The sequence below is a fragment of the Caloenas nicobarica genome, chromosome 2, assembly GCF_036013445.1.
Source record: "Caloenas nicobarica isolate bCalNic1 chromosome 2, bCalNic1.hap1, whole genome shotgun sequence".
Lineage (NCBI taxonomy): Eukaryota > Metazoa > Chordata > Aves > Columbiformes > Columbidae > Caloenas > Caloenas nicobarica.
In genome coordinates this window covers 165283526-165306423 of record NC_088246.1, presented here as the reverse complement: position 1 = coordinate 165306423, position 22898 = coordinate 165283526, and the positions used below count along the sequence as shown (strand labels likewise).

Below are 22898 nucleotides of genomic sequence, written 5' to 3'. Positions count from 1 at the left end.
GGGGACCCCTGGGGACCATTCTATGGGGACACCTGAGGACCCTGGGGACAGCTCCGTGGGGACCCTTTGAGAATGACTCCATGGGGACTCTTGAGGACTCTGGGGATCATTCCATGGGGACCCTTGGGGTCGATTCCATGAGGACACTTGGGGACAGCTCTTTGGGGACCCTTGGGGACCATTCCGGGGTGGGGCTGCCCACAGGGCCCCCCGTGCCCCAAAACGCTCTCACGCCCGCGCGGGAGGGGCCCGAGGGCTCGTTTATTGGGGGGTGTGGGGGGAGACCCCAACATTTGGGGCTTGGTCCCTCCATCGGGGGGGGCTGAGCCCCACATGTGGGTCTGGGGTCGGTGAGGCAGAAAGGTGTGAGTGGGGGAGCTGCCCCACAGTGCGTGTGGAGTTGGGGGGCTGCCCCATAGACTGTGCATAGCGGGGGGGGGAGGTGCTGCTTCTTGGGGTGCTGGGGTTGGGGGGCTGCCCCATGGAGTGTGCGTACCTGGGTTGGGGGGCTGCCCCATGGCGTGTGCGTAGCTGGGTTGGGGGGCTGCCCCATGGAGTGTGCATAGCTGGAGAGGGGGGGTGGGCTGCTCTTTGGGGTGTGTGTACCTGGGGCTGGGGGGCTGCCCCATGGAGTGTGTGCGTGGCTGGAGTCGAGGGGCTGCCCCACAGAGCTGGACTTGGGGGGCTGCTCCTTGGGGTGTGCATTGGGTTTGGGGGGCTGCCCCCTGGATTGTGCGTGTGGGGTTGGGGGGCCACCCCACAGCCCGTGCGTGCCCCACGGCGTGGCGGGGGTTGTGGGGCTGCCCCCCGGCTGTGGGGCAGCGCTCACACGGCCTCCTGCGCCCGCCGGTACTCGAAGAGGCTCCCGCGCTCCGGGAAGCTCCGTGGCAGCGCCGGGGGGTCCTGGGGGTCCTGGGGGTCCCCCCCGTCCCCAGCGCCGTCCCCTGGGGGGCCATAGCCGCCCCCGCCGGGGGTCAGCAGGCGGAAAACGTCCTGGGGGGCGCAGAGATGGGGTTGGGGGTGCTGGGGGGGTCTGGGAGTTATGGGGGAGTCTGGGGGTGCTGGGGGGTTATGGGGTGATCTGGGGGTGCTGGGGGGGCCTGGGGGGGTCTGGGGGTGCTGGGGTGGTCATGGGGGGTCAGGGGGCTATGGGGGAGTCTGAGGGTGCTGGGGGGTTATGGGGTGATCTGGGGGTGCTGGAGGGCTGTGGAGGAGTCAGGGGGTGTTTGGGGGGGTTTGGGTATTTGGGGGGGTTCCGGGGTGCTGGGGGGTGTTTGGGGGTTGGGGTGCCACACTCACCCCTGGCTCCACGGGCACCGAGGTTTTGCCCCCCAGGTTGATGGTTCGGCCGTCCCGGCGCAGCAGCAGGTTCAGCCCCCGCGCACCGGGGCGGCCCCCTGGGACCGAGGGGGCGGGGGGTCAGCGGCGTCGGGGGGGCCAGGGGGTCATGGGGGGACATGGCGGGTGACAGGGACATTGGGCGTGATGGGGGACAGACACGAGGACATGGGGGGTGATGGGGCCGCCACGGGGGACTATGGGGGGTGACAATGATCCCTGGGGGGTCATGGAGGCCTATGGGGGGCCCTGAGCACCATGGGGGGTTCTGGGGTCCTGGGGGTTATGTGGGGCCATAGGGTGTGATGGGGGGGCAATGCGGGGCCCTGGGGGTTATGGGGGTGCCTGAGGGGCTTCGGGGGGCTGGGGGGTTCCGGGGGGGTTCCAGGGGCTCTGGAGGTTTTGGGGGACTGGGGGATTATGGGGGGGCTCCAGGGACCCTGGGGGTTCCATGAGCTATGGGGGGGCTCCGGGGGCCCATGGCGGGTTCTGGGGGGGCTATGGGGGGTTCCAGGGGTCTATGGGGGGCTTACAGGGGCTCTGGGGGGCTCTGGGGGGTTCCAGGGACCCTGGGGGTTCCGTGGGCTATGGGGGGGTTCCGGGGGCCCGTGGCGGGTTCCAGGGGGCTATGGGGGGGGTTCCAGGGGTCCTGGGAGTTTCGGGGGCACTGGGGGGTTTTGGGGGGTTCCAGGGGTGTTCCAGGGGCTATGGGGGGGCCATGGGGGGCTGTGGGGGTCCCGGGGGTCCCGCTCACCCGCCATGCCATAGGGCGGCACGGCGCGGCGCTCGCTCAGCACCGACAGCAGCAGCTCCCGGCGGAACAGCAGCTCGCGGGTCACCCCGTCCCCCCCCGGCCAGCGCCCCGCGCCCCCCGAGCCCCCCCGCAGCTCGAACCGCCGCAGCACCACCGGGTACCTGGGGGGACATGGGGAACCCCCTGAGCCCCCCAGCACCATCAGGTACCTGGGGGGACATGGGGACCCCCCTCAGCCCCCCCCAGCACCACCGGGTACCTGGGGGGACATGGGGAGCCCCCTGAGCCCCCCAGCCCCACCAGATGCCCGGACACACACACACACACACACAGGGGGTCAGTCCTGGGGGGCCTCCCGTACACCCCCCAGGAAAAGCCCCCAGGATGTTGGGGGTCCCCCTGCCCCCCCATCCCCCGTCCCCCAGCATCTCAGGATCCCCCCCCCCCACAGCTCGAGGATCCTGGGGTCCCCCTGCACCCCCCATGGTTTTGGGGTCCCCCCATGACCCCATGTCCCCCCCCCGGTTTTGGGGTCCCCCCTCACCTCATCTCAAGGATCTTGGGGTTGGTCACGTGGGTGTTGGTCATGTGGGTGTGGGCCCCTCTGCACCCCCCATGGTTTTGGGGTCCCCCTCACCATAGCTCGAGGATCCCAGGGTCCCCATATGACCCCGTGTCCCCCCACAGTTTTGGGGTCCCCCCATGGTTTCGGGGTCTCCCCTCACCTGGTCTCCAGGATCTCGGGGTCGGTCACGCGGGTGTTGGTCATGTGCGTGTGGACCCCCCTGCACCCCCCATGACCCTGTGTCCCCTATGACCCCGTGTCCCCACATGACCCCATGTCCCCCATGACCCCGTGTCCCCCTGTGACCCTGGGGTGTCCCCCCATGACCCCGTGTCCCCCCATGACCGCGTGTCCCCCATGACCCCGGGTCCCCCCACCGTTTTGGGGTCCCCCCCATGGTTTTGGGGTCCCCCCATGGTTTTGGGGTCCCCTCCCGGTTTTGGGGTCCCCGCACACCTGGTCTCCAGGATCTCAGGGTCGGTCACGCGCGTGTTGGTCATGTGGGTGTGGACCCCCCTGCACCCCCCATGACCCTTGTCCCCCCCATGACCCCGTGTCCCCCCATGACCCTGTGTCCCCCTGTGACCCCGGGGCGTCCTCCCATGACCCCGTGTCCCCCCATGACCCCGTGTCCCCCTGTGACCCTGGGGTGTCCCCCCATGACCCTGTGACCCCCCATGACCGCGTGTCCCCCCATGACCCCGTGTCCCCCATGACCCCAGGTCCCCCCCCCAGTTTTGGGGTCCCCCCTCACCTGGTCTCGAGGATCTCGGGGTCGGTCACGCGGGTGTTGGTCATGTGCGTGTGGACGCCGCCGCGCCCGCGCCAGCCCGGCCCCGCTCCCGCGCCCCCCGCCACCGTCTCATAGTAACCCACGTGGGAGTCCCCGAACGTCACGTTGTTCATGCAGCCCTGGGGACACGGGGGACACGGGGGGACATGGGCATAATGCGGGGGTGAGACACGGACCCCAACCCCTGGACCGCCAGCCCCCGGACCACTGACCCGCAGGACCCCCAATGACTTGGGACCTCCAACCACCACCACCCTGGACCCCTGGGATCCCCCAATCCCCAGGACCCCCACCCCAGGAACCCCAAAAGCCCTGGCCCCCCAGTCCTCAAGACCCCCATCCCAGGACCCCCAGGACCCCCAAAAGCCCTGGTCCCCCAATCCTCAGGACCCCCACCCCAGGACCCCCAAAAGCCCTGACCCCCCAGTCCTCAGGACCCCCACCCCAGGCCCCCAGTCCCCGGGACCCCCACCCCAGGACCCCCAAAAGCCCTGACCCCCAATCTTCAGGACCCCCATCCCAGGATCCCCAGGATGTCCAAGCCCTGGCTCCCCAATCCTCAGGACCCCCACCCCAGGACCCCCAGGACCCCCAAAAGCCCTGGCTCCCCAATCCTCAGGACCCCCACCCCAGGACGCCCACCCCAGCCCCCCAGTCCTCAGGACCCCCACCCCAGGACCCCCAAAAACCCCAAACCCCAGTCCTCAGGACCCCCACCCCAGGACCCCCAAAAACCCCGAACCCCAGTCCTCAGGACCCCCACCCCAGGACCCCTAGCGCAGCCCCCAGTCCTCAGGACCCCCACCCCAGGACCCCCAAAAACCCCGAACCCCAGTCCTCAGGACCCCCACCCCAGGACCCCCAGCGCAGCCCCCAGTCCCCGGGACCCCCAGCGCACCCCCCGCGCGGCGGTACCTGCGAGGCGGCGCAGACCCCGAACGCCCGCAGGATCACGTCCACCAGGCGCTGGGACGTCAGCACGTTGCCCCCCACCACGGCGGCCTCGGGAGAGGGGTCCAGGATGGAGCCCTTGGGGATCAGCACCCGCACGGGGGCCAGGCAGCCCTGGGGGGGCACGGCCCGTTAGCCCCCCCACAGCCTGCCCCACAGGCCCCCTGCGCCCCCAGACCCACGGCTGCTGGGAGGCAGCACCCCGAGACCCCCACCCGCCTCCCTGTCCTGGGGTGTGGGGTCCCAGCCGCCCCATTCTGGGGAATCAGGGTCTCAGGACCCCCCCACTCTGGAAGAACATGGTCCCAGACCCGCCCCCCCTCAATGAAGAGGGTCCCAGCCCCCCCATCTCAGGGGATCAGGGTCTCAGGACCCATCCTAAGGGTCTCAGGACCCTCATCCTGGGGGATCAGGGTGTCTGGACCCCTCACTCTGGGGGTGCAGGGTCCTGGCCCCCCCATCCCAGGGGAACAGCATCCCAGACCCCCTGTCCCACAAAATCAGGATACCAGAGCCCCCACCCTCGGTGAATCAGGGGGTGGGGGTCCCACAGTCAGGGGGTGTCACAGCCCAGGGTCTCCAGCCAGGGGTCCCACTGGGGGTCCCGCAGTCCGGGGGTGTCACAGCCGGGGGTCCTGCAGTTGGGGGTCCCACCAGGGGTCCTGCAGTCAGGGGGTGTCACAGCCGGGGGTCCCACTGGGGGTCCTGCAGTCAGGGGGTGTCACAGCCCAGGGTCCCCAGCCAGGGGTCCCACAGTCAGGGGGTCCCGCAGTCAGAGGGTCCCACTGGGGGTCCTGCAGCCGGGGGGTGTCACAGCCGGGGGTCCCCAGCTGGGGGTCCCATGGTCGGGGGGTGTCACAGCTGGGGCTCCCCAGCCGGGGGCCCTGCAGCTGGGGTGTCCCCAGTTGGGGTGTCCCCAGCTGGAGGTCCCACTGGGGGTCCCGCAGTTGGGGGGTCCCCAGCCGGGGGTCCCGCAGTCAGGGTGTGTCACAACTGGGGGTCCCGCAGTCAGGGGGTGTCTGTCCCCAGCCGGGGGTCCCACAGTTGGGGTGTCCCCAGCCGGGGGTCCGGCAGTCGGGGGGTGTCTGTCCCCAGCCGGGGGTCCGGCAGTCGGGGGGTGTCTGTCCCCAGCCGGGGGTCCGGCAGTGGGGGTGTCCCCAGCCGGGGGTCCCGCAGTCGGGGGGTGTCTGTCCCCAGCCGGGGGTCCCCGGCCGGGCGGGGGTCCCACCTGGTTGAGCGGCAGGTCCCGGCCCAGCATGCAGCGCAGGCAGTAGATGAGCGCGGACAGCGTGATGGCGCGGGGGGCGTTCAGGTTCCCCAGCACCTCGGGGCCAGAGCCAGAGAAATCGAACACGGCGCTGCCCTGCGGGACAGAGGGACAGCGGACAGTGGGGACAGCGGGACAGGGCGACAGGGGACAGGGGGACAGGGGGACAGGGGGAACAGGGGGACAGGGGGACAGGGGGACAGGGAGGACAGGGGGGCAGGGGGGACAGGGGACAGTGGGGACAGGGGGACAGCGGGGATGGGATGTCCCCCCACAAATGGGGGGTTCCCCAAACCCCGGCTGGGGAGGATCTGCTGCATCCCTGGGCTGGGGGGTCCTGGGGCTGGGGGGGATTCCCAGGATCCCAGGACCAGAGTGGATCCCAGCACTGGAGTAGATCCCAGGGTCAGGGGGACCCCGGGGCTGAGGGTGGATCCCAGGACCAGGGAGGATCCCAGGACCAGGCGGGGATCTTGAGACTGGGGGGATCCCAGGGCTTGGGGAGGATCCCAGGGCTGGAGTAGATCCCAGGGCTGGGGGGCATCCCAGGGCTGGGGGGGATCCCAGGCCCCCTCACCTCCTGGGGATCCACCTGCACCCGCAGCCGGATGGGGGACCCGTCGTCCATCTGGTCCTCAGCCTCCAGCGTCGTCCTCCCGTCCGCGGCGAAGCCCCGGAGCATCTCCCGCACGGCCACCTCCGCGTTGGCCTGGGGACAGCGGGGACACGGGGGTCACGGGGGCTGCGGGACACCGGGGGTTCTGGGGGACACTGTTATGGAGGGTCCCACCTGGATATGGCCCATGTGGGCCTGCACAACATGTGGGGACACCAGGGGGACACTGTGGTGGCCAGAGGGACACTGGGGGGACATTGGCGGGTCCAAGGGGACACTGGGGGGGACACTGGGGGGACACTGTGGGGACACAGGAGGGTCCAAGGGGACACCAGGGGTCCAAGGAGACACTGGGGGGGACACTGGGGGGACACTGGGGGGACACAGGAGGGTCCAAGGGGACACCAGGGGTCCAAGGAGACACTGGGGGGGACACTGGGGGGACACTGGGGGGACACAGGAGGGTCCAAGGGGACACCAGGGGTCCAAGGGGACACTGGAGGGACACTGGGGGACATTGGGGCATCCAAAGGAACACCAGGGGTCCAAGGGGACACCAGGGGGACACCGGGGTGACACAAGGGGACACCGGCACGGCGGTCCCCACCTGTATGTGTCCCATGTAGGCCTGCACGACGGGCAGCCCGTGCTGGCGGATCAGCTCGGTCACCAGCTGGATCCCGCGCTGGTTGGCGGCCACCTGCGCCCGCAGGTCCGACAGGTTGTCCCCCAGGTTGCGGGTCCCGCTGCAGCCGGGGACGCGTCCCGGCGCCATCAGCGCCTCGGTCACCGCTGCGGGGACGGGGACGCGTCAGCGGGGGGACCTGGGACCCGGCCCCACCGTGGCCATCGTGTCCTCAGTGTCCCTATTGTCCCCACTGTGTCCCTGCCCTGTCCCTGACATCCCTGCTGTGTCCCTATTGTCCCCACTGTGTCCCTGCCATCCCCACCATGTCTCCACCATCACCACCATGTCCCCACCACATCCTCACCGTCCCCAGCGTGTCCCCACTGTCCCCACCACATCCCCACTATGCCCACCATCCCCGGCATGTCCCTGATGTACCCACTGCGTCCCCATCGTCCCCACCACATCCCCACTGTCCCCACTGTCCCCACTGCATCCCCACCATCCCTGCTGTCCCCACCGTGTCCTCACCATCCCCACCACGTCCCCACTGTCCCCACTGCATCCCCACCATCCCTGCTGTCCCCACCATGTCCTCACCAGCCCCACCACATCCCCACTGTCCCCACTGTCCCCACTGCATCCCCACCGTCCCTGCTGTCCCCACCGTGTCCTCACCAGCCCCACCACATCCCCACTGTCCCCACTGTCCCCACTGCATCCCCACCGTCCCTGCTGTCCCCACCGTGTCCTCACCATCCCCACCACATCCCCATCACATCCCCACTGTCCCCACCATGTCCTCACAGTCCCCACCACATGCCCATTGTCCCCCCCATCCCCACCACCTCCCCGCTGTCCCCACCACGTCCCCGTGTCCCCACCCTCCTCCTGGAAGACGCCGCCCTTGACCAGTTTGAAGGAGAGGAAGGTGGCCCCCTCCTGCCGCAGCGTTGTGGAGTGGGGGGGCATGGAGCCGGGGGTGCTGCCCCCGATGTCCGCGTGGTGCCCGCGGCTGGCCACGAAGAACACGGGCTTGGGGACACCGGGCCAGAATACCTGGGGACACACAGGCGCTGTCACCGCCGGGGGTGTCGCTGAGCCCCGGGGGGGTCTCTGCATCCTGGGGGGGGGTTCCTGCACCCCAGCAGGACCCTGCAGCCCAGGGGGTGGGTCTCTGTGCCCCGGGGGGTCCCTGTGCCCTGGTGGGGGTCCCTGCACCCTGGGGGTGTCCCTGTTCCCCAGGGGGGTCCCTGTGCCCTTGGGGGGTCCCTGTGACCCAGGGTGGTCCCTGCACCCCGGGGGGAATCCCTGCACTCTGGGGGGGGGTCCCTGCACCCAGGGGTGTCCCTGCACTCGGCGGGGGGTCCCTGTGCCCTGGTGGGGGTCCCTGCACCCTGGGGGTGTCCCTGTTCCCCAGGGGGGTCCCTGTGCCCTGGTGGGTCTCTAAGCCCTTGGGGGGTCCCTGTGCCCTTGGGGGGTCCCTGCACCCAGGGGTGTCCCTGCACTCTGGGGGGGGGGTCCCTGCACCCTGGTGGGTCCCTGTGCCCCGGGGAATCCCTGTGCCCTGGGGGGTCCCTGCACCCTGGGGGGTCCCTGTGCCCTGGTGAGTCCCTGTGCCCCGGGGCGTCCCTGTGCCCTGGGGGGTCCCTGTGCCCTGGGGGGGGGTCACTGTGCCCTGGTGGGTCCCTGTGCCCCGGGGAATCCCTGTGCCCCGGGGGGTCCCTGTGCCCCGGGGGGTCCCTGCACCCTGGGGGGTCACTGTGCCCTGGGGGGTCCCTGTGTCCTTGGTGGGTCCCTGTGCCCTTTGCGGTCCCTGTGCCCTGGGGGGTCCCTGCGTGCCGGGGGGGTCACTGTGCCCTGGGGGGTCACTGTGCCCTTGGTGGGTCCCTGTGCCCCGGGGGGTCCCTGCGCGCCGGGGTCCGCGGCGACTCACGGGGGTGATGACGGTGAGGTCGGGCAGGTGGCTGCCCCCCGCGCACGGGTGGTTGCTCAGGATCACGTCCCCCTCCCGCAGCTCCTCGCCCAGGTTGCGGATCTGCGGCGGCAGCGGGGGCGTTGGGGACGGTCCCGGGGGTCCCAGGGGGGGTCCCCGGGGGGGTCCCGGCCCTACCTGGAACTGGACGGTCTCCTGCATGGCGCCCAGGTGCACGGGGATGTGGGGGGCGTTGGACACCAGCCCCCCGTCCGGCCCGAAGAGCGCGCAGGAGAAGTCGAGGCGCTCCTTGATGTTGGTGGAGATGGCCGTGCGCTGCAGGACGCGGCCCATCTGCTCTGCGGGGACACGGCACCGCGGGGACACGGGCCTCAGGGGACACGGCACCGCGGGGACACGGGACAGCAGGGACACGGGACAGCGGGGACACGGGACAGCGGGGACACGGGACAGCAGGGGGACATGGGGCAGCAGGGACACGGGACAGCGGGGGACACGGGACAGGGGGGACATGGCATCGCGGGGACACAGCACCACGGGGACATGGGAGATTGTGGGGACACGGGACGGGGTGACATGGGACAGTGGGGACACAGGACAGCAGGGGGACATGGGACAGCAGGGACACGGGACAGTGAGGGGACATGAGACAGTGGGGACACGGGACAGCAGGGGGACATGAGACAGCGGGGACACGGGACAGTGGGGACATGGGACAGTAGGGACATGGGACGGGGTGACATGGGACAGGGGGGACAGGGGACAGTGGGGACACGGGACAGCAGGGACACGGGACAGTGGGGACACGGGACAGTGAGGGGACATGGGATAGCGCGGACACGGGACAGTGGGGACACGGCACCGCGGGGACATGGGACAGCGGGGACACGGGCCTCAGGGGACACAGGACAGCAGGGACATGGGACAGGGGGAACACGGCACCGCGGGGACACGGGACAGCGGGGACACGGGACAGGGGGGACACAGGACAGTGGGGATATGGGACAGCGGGGACATGGGACAGCGGGGACACAGGACAGTGGGGACACAGGACAGTGGGGACATGGGACAGCGGGCATACGGGACAGCGAGGACACAGGCCTCAGGGGGGACATGGGACAGGGGGGACATGGGACAGTGAGGGGACACGGGACAGCAGGGACATGGGACAGCAGGGAGATGGGACAGCGGGGACATGGGACAGCAGGGACATGGGCCCACAGGGGGGACACAGACCCTTGTGGGGGGGACACGGACCCTCAGGGGGGCGACAGCCTTGAGCCGCCCCCCAACCTTTGCAGGACACCCCAATCCCAGCGTGTTTGCTGCCCTAACCAGCCGGTTCTGGCAGCCCCAGCGGGGCTGGGGAGGCGCCGACTCCGTGTTGCCCCCCAAGGCCTTTGACAAACGAGTCACTAATTATCCAGCCGACGCTGTTAATTGGGGTGACGGCTCATCCAGGGACAACGAACCGCGGGACAAACGGCGCCCCCCCCGCTGCCCCCGCCACCAAACCCGGCCCTGCCCGGGTTTGCGCCCCCAGCCCCATTTCTGAACAATGTCCCCAATGGGGGCGGGGGGGCCGAGCCGCCCCCTCCCACCCCGCGCCAAACCAGCCCTTTGGCACGCTCCGGATTTGGGCCGTTTCCCACGTTTTGTGTTTGTTCCGCGCGGCGCTGCCGACGTCTCGGCCGCGCGGCGCGCGGGGCGGTGACATTGACCTTGGGCTCAGCGCAGCCGTCCCTCCCTTTTCTCCCTTTCCCTCTTTCTCGCTATTCCGGGCTCACAACAGCAACGTCTGGCGGGTTTTGCTGTTAAACTGTCGCTCAGTTTTTACGCTCTAGTTATATAGGTTCCTGCCAAGCGGCTGCTGGCTGTCATCCCACTGAGCTTTAGTTAATCTCAGATCTAACTGAACCTCTCGGGTGGCCGGTGTCACTTCGTGTCACCGCACAGAGCATTTGGCATTTCCCTTTGCTGAGCCGGGCCGGGCCGGGGGGTCCCCACCCCCCAGGCCCCCGCGCTGCCCCCCGGGCCCCCCAACCTGCGATGCTCATGAAGCGGTGGGAGAAGATGGAGAGCTGGACGGCGTCGAGCTGCGGCCCCACGGGGCGCGGGGTCCCCGAGCCGATGGCGATGCAGATGTCACCGAAGCGGGTGATGCTGGCAGTGCAGCCCGGCTCCACCACGATGGTGCTGGGGGCACGGGAGGCGGCACCGCCAGATGGGGACACGGGGTTGCCGGGGGTCCCACCAGCTCCCCGGGATCTTTCTGAATTCCTGGGGTCCCCACCAGCTCCCCAGGGTCCCACCAGCTCCCCGGGATCTTTCTGAATTCCTGGGGTCCCCACCAGCTCCCCAGGGTCCCACCAGCTCCCTGGGGTCCTTCTGAATTCCTGGGGTCCCCACCGGCTCCCTGGTGTCCCCATCAGCTCCCCGGGGTCCCTGCCAGACTTTTGGGGTCCCAGCAGCTCCCCAGGGTCCCCATCAGGCCCCCAGGGTCCCCACCAGCCCCCTTGGGTCCTCATCAGCCCGTCAGGGTCCCACTGTCCCCCTGGGGTCCCCACCATCCCCCTGGGGCCCCACGGTTGCCCTGGGGTCCCACCACCCCGCCGGGGTCCCGCTGTCCCCCCGTCCCCACCTGTTCTTGTCGATGACGATGGCGGGGCCGGGGACGCTGTGGTCACAGGCCAGCTCCTCCAGCAGGAACACCGGGGTGTCCATGTACCCCTCCTCGAAATAGCACCGCGTCACCTGCGGGACCCCGCCGGGTCACCCCCGTCCCCGGGATCCCCAGACCCCCCAGGACCCCCCGGCCCCCCTCACCGTCTCCACGCGGGGCGGTTTCCCGCTGGGCGCCAGGGGGGTCTCGCAGCTGATGCCGCTGCTGCCGGTGCCGCGGACACGCACGTCGTCCACCACCACGGCGCGGCCGGGGATGGTGAAGCCAAACTCCGCCTGGTACCTGCAGGAGGGGACGGGGTGACGGCTGTGGGGAGGGGACACCGGGAGACCCCCTGGCACACCCGCCGTGGTGCGGTGGTGCCGGAATGGGGATCACGGTGCCGGTAAAGGGATCACAGTGCCAGAGTGGGGGTCACGGTGACCAGATGGAGACTGTGGTGCCAGGAGGGGACTGTGGCACCGGGACGGGCATTATGGCACTGGGACGGGGATCGCGGTGCTGGGATGAAGATCATGGCACCGGGGTGGGGATTGCGGTGCCAGGATGGGGATCACGGTGCTGGGATGGGGACCGGGATACCAGGACAGGGACAGCAGCACCAGGATGGGGATGGTGGTGCTGGGATAGGGATTGTGGCACCAGGATGGAGATCATGGTACTGGGATGGGGCTTGTGGGGCCTGGATGGGGATCACGGCACCAGGATGGGGCTCGTGGCATTGAGACAGGGATCGTGGTGCCAGGATGGGGATCCTGGTGCTGGGACGGGAACTGTGGTGCTGGGACAGGGATCACGGTGCTCAGGTGGGACTCACGGTGCTGGGATGGGGACGGTCGCAATAAGAGGGTGATCCCGGCACTGGGGTGGGGATTGTGGTGCTGGGATGGGGGCAGCCGCACTGGATGGGGATGGCAGGGCAGGACAGGGATTGCGGCACCAGGATGGGGATGGTGGTGCCAGGATTAAGATCATGGTGCTGGGATGGGGATTGTGGCACTGAGATGGGGATCACAGGGCTGGGACGGGGATCACGGTGGTGGGACGGGGATCATGATGCTGGGATGGGGATTGTGGTGCTGGGATGGGGATCATGATGCCAGGGTGGGGATCACAGCCCTGGGATGGGGATCGTGGTGCCAGGGTGGGGATCAGGTGGCAGGATGGGAATTGCAGCACCAAGACAGAGATAATGGTGCTGGGATGGGGGCCATGGTGCTGGACGGGGATGGCGGTGCTGGGATGGGGGGTCACAGTATTGGGATGGGGGTTGCAGTGCCAGGATGGAGATAATGGTGCTGAGACAGGGATCGTGGCCCTGGAATGGGGGTGACTGTGATGGGATGGGGGTGACTGTGCTGGGACAGGGGTGACGGTGCTGGGATGGGGGTCACGGTGCTGGGATGGGGGTCACAGTGCTGGGACGGGGGTCACTGTGCTGGGATGGGGGTGACAGTGCTGGGATGGGGGTCACTGTGCTGGGATGGGGGTGACAGTGCTGGGATGGGGGTCACTGTGCTGGGATGGGGGTGACAGTGCTGGGACGGGGGTCACTGTGCTGGGATGGGGGTGACAGTGCTGGGATGGGGGTGACGGTGCTGGGACAGGGGTGACGGTGCTGGGATGGGGGTCACAGTGCTGGGACGGGGGTCACTGTGCTGGGATGGGGGTCACGGTGCTGGGACGGGGGTCACTGTGCTGGGATGGGGCTGACGGTGCTGGGATGGGGGTGACGGTGCTGGGATGGGGGTGACTGTGCTGGGATGGGGGTCACTGTGCTGGGATGGGGGTCACGGTGCTGGGATGGGGGTGACGGTGCTGGGATGGGGGTCACAGTGCTGGGACGGGGGTCACTGTGCTGGGATGGGGGTCACGGTGCTGGGATGGGGGTGACGGTGCTGGGATGGGGGTCACTGTGCTGGGATGGGGGTCACAGTGCTGGGACGGGGGTCATGGTGCTGGGACGGAGGTGACGGTGCTGGGACGGGGTGGCAGTGCCGGCACAGGGCTGGCAGCGCCGGGCCGCACCGGCTGGTGAAGGCGGCCAGGAAGTCCCCGGCACGGCAGGAGGAGTCGGTGGGCGGGTGGCCCTTGGCCGAGCACATCAGGGCGCAGTCGGTGCCCTCGTAGCGCAGGTGCAGGAACCCCTCGGTGCGGATCTGCTCCCTGCGGCGGCCCCGGGACGTCACCGCAGGCTCCCCGCGCCCTGGTGATGTCCCCATGTGCCCCAGGGCGATGTCCCCATGATGTCCCCATCTCCTGGGGTGATGTCCCCGTGGTGTCCCTGTGCCCCGGGGTGATGTCCCCATGATGTCCCCAACCCCTGGGGTGATGTCCCCATGACGTCCCCATGCCCCAGGGCGATGTCCCCATGTCTCTCCATATGTCCCTGTCCCCCGGGATGATGTCCCTGCCCTGTCCCCATGTCCCAGAGTGATGTCCCTGTCGTGTCCCCATCCCCTGGGGCGACGTCCCCATGGTGTCCCCATCCCCCAGGGTGATGTCCCTGCGCATCCCCATGCCCTGGGGTGATGTCCCCGTCCCCTGGGGCAATGTCCCCACGGTGTCCCCATCCCTGTGCTGCTGTCCCCATGTGTCCCCATCCCCGTGCTGATGTCCCCACGGTGTCCTCGTCCCCTGGGGTGCTACCCCGCGTGTCCCCATCCCCGCGCTGATGTCCCCACATGTCCCTGTCCCACATGCTGCTGTCCCCACGTGTCCCCATCCCTGTGCTGCTGTCCCCACAGTGTCCCTGTCCCCCAGGGTGCTATCCCCGCGTGTCCCCATCCCCGGGCCGCTGTCCCCGCGTGTCCCCTCGCGGCTGACCCGGTGAAGCCCTGTGCCCGCAGCGCGTCCCGGCAGCGCCGCTGCAGCGCGTCCAGCCGCCCGTCCAGCCGGGGGAAGCTCTGGGGCTCGTAGCGCAGCGCGCACGGCTCCTGCGCCTCCTGCACCACGTCCGCCAGCGCCAGCCCGTACGCCGACAGCAGCCCGCTGTGCCTGTGACACACGCCGGCACCGGCACCAGCACCGGCACCGCCGCGCTGGCACCGCCGCAGCCAGACACAGCGGAAACCGGGCACCAGAGACACCCCAAACCCAACAACGGGGCACCCGGGGACACCCCACACCTGGGAACAGGGAACTTGGGGACACCCCAGACCTAGAAACGGGGCACCCGGGGACACCCTAACCCAGAAATGGGGCACCCCAGGGACAGGGGGACCTCAAACCCAGAAACGGGGCACCCGGGGACACCCTAACCCAGAAATGGGGCACCCCAGGGACAGGGGGACCTCAAACCCAGAAATGGGGCACCCGGGGACAGCCCAGACCCAGAAATGGGGCACCTGGGGACACCCCAAACCCAACAAGGGGGCACCTGGAGCATGGGGGGACCCCAGAGACAGGGGGACCCCAAACCCAGCAACGAGGCACCCCCAGGCCCAACGCCCAGGGCACCCCCCAAACCCAGCAATGGGGCACCCCAGGGACGGGGGACGCAGGGACAGGGTACCCTGGGGAAAGGGGAACCCCAAACCCAGCCCATGGGGCACCCCCAAACTCAGCAACAGGGCACCCCCAAATGCAGCACATCCCTCTGGGGACTGGGACACCCCAAACCCCAGACCTGACCCCCAGGGACACCCCCAAACCCCGCGACAGGGCACCCCAAACCCAGCACATCCCCTGGGGACTGGGACACCCCGACCCCCAGACCCAACCCCAGGGACCCCCCCAGACCCATTTCCCAGGGCACCCCAGAGCCGGTGCATCCCGCGGGGGGGACCAGCCCCCCACCCCCCATCCACCCTGGGTACCCCCGGCCCCCCCACCCGCTGGGACCCAGTTCGGGCGGTGCCAGCACAGGGGGGGTCCCCAAGCCCCCACCTACTTGTGGATGAAGACGCGGCTCATGCCGAGCGCGCGGGCGATGGCGCAGGCGTGCTGCCCCCCCGCGCCCCCGAAACACGCCAGCACGTGCTGCCCCGTGTCGTGACCCCGCGCCTGGCGGGGGGGACACGCACCGCGGGGGTGACACCGGTGGCGGCGTCACCCCCGGACACCCCCCGGCACCGCCCGCGCCCCCACCTGCGTGAGCGCGCGGATGGGCCGGCACATGGCCTCGTTGGCCACCCGCACGAAGCCCATGGCCACCTCCTCCACCGAGGGCGCGGGGCCGGCGGGGCCGGCGCTGGCGGCGAAGGCGGCGATGTCGGCGGCCATGGCCCGGAACGCCCGCGCCGCCGCCTCCCGGCACAGCGGCTGGTCCTCGCCCGGCCCGAAGATGCGGGGGAAATAGTCGGGGAGCAGGCGGCCCAGGCACAGGTTGGCGTCAGTGACCGTCAGGGGACCCCCTGGGGGGAACGGGGACGGGACGGTGAGGGTGGGACCCCTGGGTGGGGACGGTGAGCATGGGACCCCCTGGATGGGGACAGGATGGTGATGGTGGGACCCCTGGGTGGGGATGGGACAGTGAGGGTGGGACCCCTGGGTGGGGATGGGGATGGTGATGGTGGGACCCCTGGGTGGGGATGGGACAATGAGGATGGGACTCCTGGGGGGAATGCGGATTGTGAGGGTGGGACCCCCTGAAGGACATGAGACCATGAGGGTGGGACCCCTGGGTGGGGATGGGACAGTGAGGGTGACCCCGCAGTGAGACCCCCGGGGTGTGGAGGGGATGGTGAGGATGGGACCCCCTGGGTGGAGACAGGACAGTAATGGTGGCCCTGTGGTGGGACCCCCTGGATGGGGACAGGATGGTGAGGGTGGGGCCCCTGGGTGGGGACGGGACAGTGAGGGTGGGACCCCTGGGTGGGGACGGGACACTGAGGGTGACTCCACAGTGGAACCCCCGGGGTGCGGACAGGACAGTGGGGTAAACCCACAGTGGGACACGCTGGGTGGTTATGGGGACAGTGGGGTGCCCTGTGGGGGGACACGCTGGGTGGTTATGGGGACAGTGGGGTGCCCCACGGGGGGACGTGCTGGGTGGTTATGGGGACAGAGGGGTGCCCTGTGGGGGGACACGCTGGGTGGTTATGGGGACAGTGGGGTGTCCCGCGGGGGGACGCGCTGGGTGGTTATGGGGACAGTGGGGTGCCCCACAGTGGGACACGCTGGGTGGTTATGGGGACGGTGGGGTGCCCCACAGTGGGACACTGTGGGTGGTTATGGGGACAGTGGGGTGCCCCACAGTGGGACACTGTGGGTGGTTATGGGGACAGTGGGGTGCCCCACAGTGGGACACTGTGGGTGGTTATGGGGACAGTGGGGTGCCCCACAGTGGGACACTGTGGGTGGTTATGGGGACAGTGGGGTGCCCCACAGTGGGACACTGTGGGTGGTTATGGGGACGGTGGGGTGCCTCGCGGGGGGACGTGCCGGTGCCGTCACCCACCCTTGCGGTAGCAGGCAGGGCCGGGGTTGGCGCCCGCAGACTCGGGACCGACCACGTAGAGCCCGGACCTGGGGGAGCAGGAGGGTCCCGGCTCGGCCACCGTGGCTGCGCACGGCACCCACGGGTGCCCCCCACCCACAGGAGGCCACCTGTGCCACTGCGGCTCCGCTGAGCCCCCTCATCCCTCCACTCCCTGCTCACAGCACCCATGGGTGCCCAGACACCCGCACCCACCTGTGCCAGCCGGGCCACCACAGCCCCGGCTCCACCGAGCCCCCGTGTCCCACTGTGTCCTGCCCGCAGCACCCAGGGGTGCCCCCACCCATCTGCGCCACCTGAAGCCACCGCAGCCCCACCGAGCCCCCTGTCCCGCCCGCAGCACCCACGGGTGCCCTGAGCCCCCCACACACCCAAACCCACATTTGCCACCATGGCTCCAGCCCCACTGAGCCCCCCTGTTCCCCCATGCCCACCCTCAGCACCCATGGGTGCCCCCCACCCACACGAAGCCACCTGAAGCCACCACAGCCCCACCGAGCCCCCCCATCCCACGCACAGCACCCATGGGTGCCCAGAGACCCCCGCCCATCTGAACCCACGTGTGTCACCACAGCCCCGGCTCCACTGAGCCCCCTTGTCCCCCTGTGTCCTGCCTATGGCACCCATGGGTGCCCCCCACCCACACGAAGCCACCTGAAGCCGCTTGTGTCACCATAGCTGTGGTGACCCCCCTTGTCCCACTATGTCCCATTATGTCCTGCCTGCAGCACCCACGGGTGCCCCCACCCGTCTGTGCCACCGAGCCCCCCCATCCCACCCACAGCACCCACGGGTGCCCTGAGCCCCCCACACACCCAAAACCACATTTGCCACCACGGCCCCAGCCCCACCGAGCCCCCTTGTCCCACTGTGTCCTGCCCGCAGCACCCATGGGTGCCCCCACCCATCTGCGCCACCTGAAGCCACCGCAGCCCCGCCGAGCCCCCCCGCCGCACCCCCGGGCGCCCCCCACCTGAAGAAGAGGCGGGAGCCGCCTCCGGCCGCCACGGTGTTGATGTCGAGCTGCGGCGCCTGGATGGTGACGCCGGCGGTCGTGGCCTCGAAGACGTGCTCGAAGTCCCCGGCGTAGCGGCTCACGTCGGTCGAGGTGCCTGGGGAGGGGGCTCAGCACCGCGCGGCGCGTGCCGCCCCACCGCCCCCCACCGCGCTCACCGCCCATGTCGAAGCCGATGACCGGCCGCCCGTCCTGGCGCCGGAACGTGGTCACGGCGTAGCCCACCACGCCGCCCGCCGGCCCGGACAGGATGGCGCCGGCGCCGCCGAACTGCTCCATGGGGGTGAGCCCGCCGTCCGAGCGCATGAACAGCACCGGCACGTCCTGCGGCACGCGGCGACGGTGACACCGGGGCCGCCGGCACCGGTACCGGCCCCGGGGGGTCGCGGCGGCCCCGCTCACCCGCAGCTGGTCGGCGAAGCCGGCGCGGAAGCCGCGCAGGTAGCGCTGCACGCAGGGGGTCAGGTACGCGTCGGCGCACGCCGTGTAGCCGCGCGGCACCGCCCGCGCCATGGGCGCCACCGCCGACGACAGCGACACGTGCTGGAAGCCCAGCTCCCGCGCCAGCGCCCCGACCTGCTCCTCGTGGCCGGGCCAGCTGCGGGGACACGCGGGTGACGGGGGGAACGGGGCGCGCGGCCCCGCGCCCCCCCGGGCACTCACGCGTAGGAGTGCAGCAGCAGCACGGCCAGGCTGCGGATCCCGCGCGCCAGCACCCGCTCCAGCTCCTGCCGCAGCGCCGACAGCTCCAGCGGCCGCTGCACCAGCAGCGACGTCCCGGTGGAGCCTGCGGACGGGCCGGGGGTCACGGCGGGGGGGTCCCCACGCGCGGCCGCCCCCCGCGGTGCCCGTGCCCACCTTCCAGCAGCCGGAGGCCGGCGGTGCCGGGGAGGCGGCAGCCAGGCTGGTGCGGGATGAGCCGCTCGTCCACCTCGATCACCTCCTCGTACAGCACCTCGGGCATCGCCACCGCCTGCGGGGACAGCGGCACGTCACCGGGGACACCGCGGCATCACCGGGGACACCGCGGGCGTGTCATCCTGGGGACACTGCAAGGATGTCACTGGGGGACACTGGGGGGATGTCACTGGGGGACACCGTGGGGACGTCACTGGGGACACTGGGGGGATGTCACTGGGGGACACTACAGGGACATCACCCTGGGGACACTGTGGGGACATTACCCAGGGGACACCATGGGGACATCACCCAGGGGACACCAGGGGGACATCACGTGGGGACACCAGGGGATGCTGTGGGGCCGTCACCCAGGGACACCATGGGGACGTCACTGGGGGACACCACGGGGACATTGCCCTGGGGACATCATCTGGGGGACACTGGGCTACATCACCCGGGGACACCGCGGGGACGTGACTGTGGGACACTGCAGGACATCACCCTGGGGACACCGCGGGGACATCACTGTGGGACACCGCGGGGCCACCACCCGGGGACACCGGGGCCGCGCCGGCTGTGCCGCTGGCTCCGGGCCGGGGCTGGCGCGGGGCCCAGCGCCGCTCACGGGACACGGGGCCGTCCGGCCAGCGCCAAGGACGTCCCCGCCGCGCAGGGGACACGCCGGGGGCACGCGGGGACACGCGGCCCCAAGCCGGGACCCTGCCGGTCACGGGGACGTGCCAGCGCGAGCCCAGCCGGTGCGGGTCACGCGGGGACATGTGCTGAGCCGGGACGGGGCCGCTCCCGGGGCCGCGCCAGCGCGGTGCCAGGCGGTGGGGACACGGGGACATCGGGACCCTGCGCTGGGGGGCCAGGGGGACACGGCACCCCGCTCCCGGACGCTGCGGGTCACGGGGAGGTGACACCCCAGAACTGGATGCTGTGGGTCACAGGGACGTGTGACCCACGGCCCAGACGGTGTGGGTCACGGGGACACGTCACCGCAATGTCACAGCTCAGGGGGATGTGGCAACCTGGTCCCAGAGGGTGGGGGTCACACAGGGACATGCCACCCCAGCCCCAGATGATGTGGGTCACGCAGGGACACGACACGCCGGTCCTGGACACGTGGGCCATGGGGACCTGCCACCCCAACCCTGGTCACCGTGGCTCACAGGGACCTCGGGGACCTGTCACCCCGGCCCCAGACAATGTGGGTCACAGGGACCTGCCACTCCAGCTCCAGACAATGTGGGTCACAGGGACCTGCCACCCCGGCCCCAGACAATGTGGGTCACAGGGACCTGCCACCCCAGCCCCAGACAATGTGGGTCACAGGGACCTGCCACTCCAGCTCCAGAGGGTGTTGGCCATGGGGACATGCCACATCCCTCCTGGTCACCGTGGGTCACAGGGACCTGCCACCCCTATCCCAGATGACATAGGTCACACAGGGACCTGCCACCCCAGCCGTGGTCACCATGGGTCACAGGGACCTCAGGGAGCGGCCCCCCCAGTATTGGACACCGTGGGTCACAGGGACCTGCCACCCCTGTCCCAGACGCTGCGGGTCCCAGCGGTGCCGGCGCGGGTGCCGGCGCGGGGCTCACCAGGTCGAAGAGGTTTGGCCGCGCCTGGTTGCCGATGTGCAGCAGGTCGCGGAAGCCGCGGGTGACCAGCAGCGCCAGGCGCTCGCCGCGGCGCTCCAGCAGCGCGTTGGTGGCCACCGTGGTCCCCATGCGGATCCACTCGATGCCGGCGGCGTCCAGGGGCTGGTCCCGCGGCACCGGCACCCCCCGCTCCTGCGGCACCGCGGGTCAGCCCCCGCCCCACGGCACCACCAGGGACCCACAGCCCCGCGGCTCCACCATGGACCCCCTGCCCCACAGACCCCCCGCCCCACAGCTCCACTGGGCACACCCAGCCCCACAACTCCACCATGGACCCCCAGCCCCATGGATCCCCCAGCCCCACGGCTCCACCATAGACCCCCAGCCCCATGGATCCCCCAGCCCCATGGCTCCACCATGGACCCCCTGCCCCATGGATCCCCCAGCCCCACAGCTCCACCATGGACCCCCAGCCCCATGGATCCCCCAGCCCCATGGCTCCACCGTGGACCCCCAGCCCCATGGATCCCCCAGCCCCACGGCTCCACCATGGACCCCCAGCCCCACAGATCCCCCAGCCCCACGGCTCCACCATAGACCCCCAGCCCCATGGTCCCACCGCAGACCCCTAGTCTCATGGATCCCCCCGCCCCACGGATCCCCCAGCCCCACGGCTCCACCATAGACCCCCAGCCCCATGGTCCCGCCACAGACCCCCAGCCCCACGGCTCCACCATGGACTCCCAGCCTCATGGACCCCCCAGCCCCCCAGCCCTCCCAGCACAGGGTGAGCGGGACCCCCAGCCCTGGGAAGGGGCACTGGGCTGGCCGGGGGGGCTGGGGGGGCCCTGGGGGGTCCTGAGGAGGTGCCAGGGGGGAGGGTACCGGGGGGAGGGTCCCGGGGGGGTCCCAAGGGGGATACATGGGGGATGTCTCGGGGGACGTCCTGGGGGGGTACCAGGGGGTGACCCTGAGGCAGCCCTGGGGGTCGGGGGGGTCCCAAGGAGGATCCCAGAGGAGGGTCCTGGGGGGTCCTGGGTGGGGGTGTCCCAGCAGGAGATCCCGGGGGGTCTTGGGTGTCCTGGGGGGTGTTGGGAGCCTGGAGGGAGTCTCGGGGGTCCCAGGGAAGCCCCGTGAGGGTTCCAAGAAGGACCCTGTAGGAGGGTCCCAGGGGAGTCCTGGGGGGACGTCCCACAAGGAGGGTCCTGGGGATGTCTGGGGGTCCCGGGGGTGTCACACGGGTGTCCCGGGGGTCCCGAGGGGAGGTCACGGGAGGAGGGTCCCGGGGGAAGGTCCGGGGTGTCCCAGGGGGTCCCGGGACGGGGGTCCCCGGGGTGTCCAGGGAGGCCCGGGGATGTCTGGGGGGGCCTGGGGCGGGTCTTGGGGGTGTCCCGGGGGTCCCGGGGGGGGTCCAGGGGGTTCCAGGGGGAGGGTCCCGGGGGTGTCTGGGGGATCCAGGGGGGTCCCACAAGAAGGGTCCCAGGCATGTCTGGGGGGCCCCGGGGGGGTCCCGGGAGGAGGATCCCGGGGATGTCTGGAGGGTCCTGGGGCGGTCTCAGGGGGTCCCGGGGTTGCCTGGGGGGTGTCCCCGGGGGTGTCCCCGGGGGTCGCCGGCCCGCACCTCCTCCAGCACGCGGCGGATGCCCTCGGTGGGGGCGTCGGGGTACCCGGGATCCTCGGACAGCAGCTTGAGGACGCGGACGCGGCCGCCGGGGCAGCGGGCGAACACGTCGGTGAAGGTGCCGCCGCGGTCGATGGCGAATTGGAACCCGCGGGGACCGGGCGACGCCGCCATGGCGGGACGGGACGGGACCGGGCGGCTCGGGAACTTACCGTACGGCCCGGTACGGTACCGTACGGACCTGCAGGGCTCCGTGCGGCTCGGTACTTTACCGTGCGGCTCGGTACTTTACCGTACGGCTCGGGAACTTACCGTACGGCTGGGTACGGTACCGTACGGACCTGCAGGGCTCCGTACGGCTCGGTACTTTACCGTAAGGCTCGTTACGGCTCCGTCCGGCTCTGCCCGTTCCCGCACGGCTCGGTACGGCTCGGTAATGGGTCCCGGTACGGCTCGGTAATGGGTCCCGGTAGGGCTCAGCAGGGCTCGGTCCGTCGCCGCACCGCTCGGTAGGTCCCGGGAGGGCTCGGTAAGGCTCCGTAGGGCTCGGTAGGGCTCGGTAAGACTCGGTAGGGCTCGGTAGGGCTCGGTAGGGCTCGGTCCGTTCCGCCCCCGCTCGGGCAGCCCCGAACGGCGGCCCCGCGCGGGGCGTGGCCTCGGGAGGGGGCGTGGCCTCGGAGGGGGCGTGGCCTGCGGCAGGAGGGCCGCGGGCGCTGGCGAGCGCAGCGCCCCGCGAGGGCCGGACTACAACTCCCGGCGTGCCCCGGGAGGGGCACGCCGG

At 70.6% G+C, this 22898-nt stretch overlaps 1 protein-coding gene across 2 annotated transcripts; it reads right to left on the bottom strand.

Moving 5' to 3' along the window:
• Positions 1–245: 245 nt before the first annotated feature.
• Positions 246–22760, bottom strand: OPLAH (5-oxoprolinase, ATP-hydrolysing). Of its 2 annotated transcripts, XM_065628141.1 has the most exons (26): positions 22118–22760; positions 20497–20688; positions 18845–18959; positions 18650–18773; positions 18389–18584; positions 18145–18310; positions 17945–18083; positions 16933–17000; positions 15621–15886; positions 15424–15536; positions 14358–14528; positions 13560–13697; positions 11675–11813; positions 11490–11602; positions 10893–11044; positions 9026–9186; positions 8849–8950; positions 7797–7971; positions 6892–7076; positions 6246–6377; positions 5630–5764; positions 4366–4515; positions 3412–3569; positions 2093–2253; positions 1300–1397; positions 246–993 (listed from the first exon to the last, which is right to left on the bottom strand). In XM_065628141.1, exons 1-26 carry the CDS (start codon positions 22289–22291, stop codon positions 826–828), a joined length of 3891 nt encoding a protein of 1296 aa, XP_065484213.1. In that variant the 5' UTR covers positions 22292–22760; the 3' UTR covers positions 246–825. The 2 variants fall into 2 exon arrangements, with proteins under 2 accessions (XP_065484213.1, XP_065484214.1); XM_065628142.1 differs by lacking the exons at positions 246–993; positions 1300–1397; positions 2093–2253; positions 3412–3569; positions 4366–4515 and adding an exon at positions 4953–5036.
• Between the last annotated feature and the right edge of the window lie 138 nt (positions 22761–22898).

What these genes read in the sequence shown, in the direction of transcription:
- OPLAH (XM_065628141.1), bottom strand. Translation starts at nt 22,291, where the DNA reads ATGGCGGCGTCGCCCGGTCCCCGCGGGTTCCAATTCGCCATCGACCGC. An exon ending in CGGCCTCCGGCTGCTGGAAG is followed by an intron (nt 18,774 to 18,844) that starts GTGGGCACGGGC and finishes GCCCGTCCGCAG; the next exon opens with GCTCCACCGGGACGTCGCTG. An exon ending in CGGCGTCTTCCAGGAGGAGG is followed by an intron (nt 7,077 to 7,796) that starts GTGGGGACACGG and finishes CCGTCCCCGCAG; the next exon opens with CGGTGACCGAGGCGCTGATG.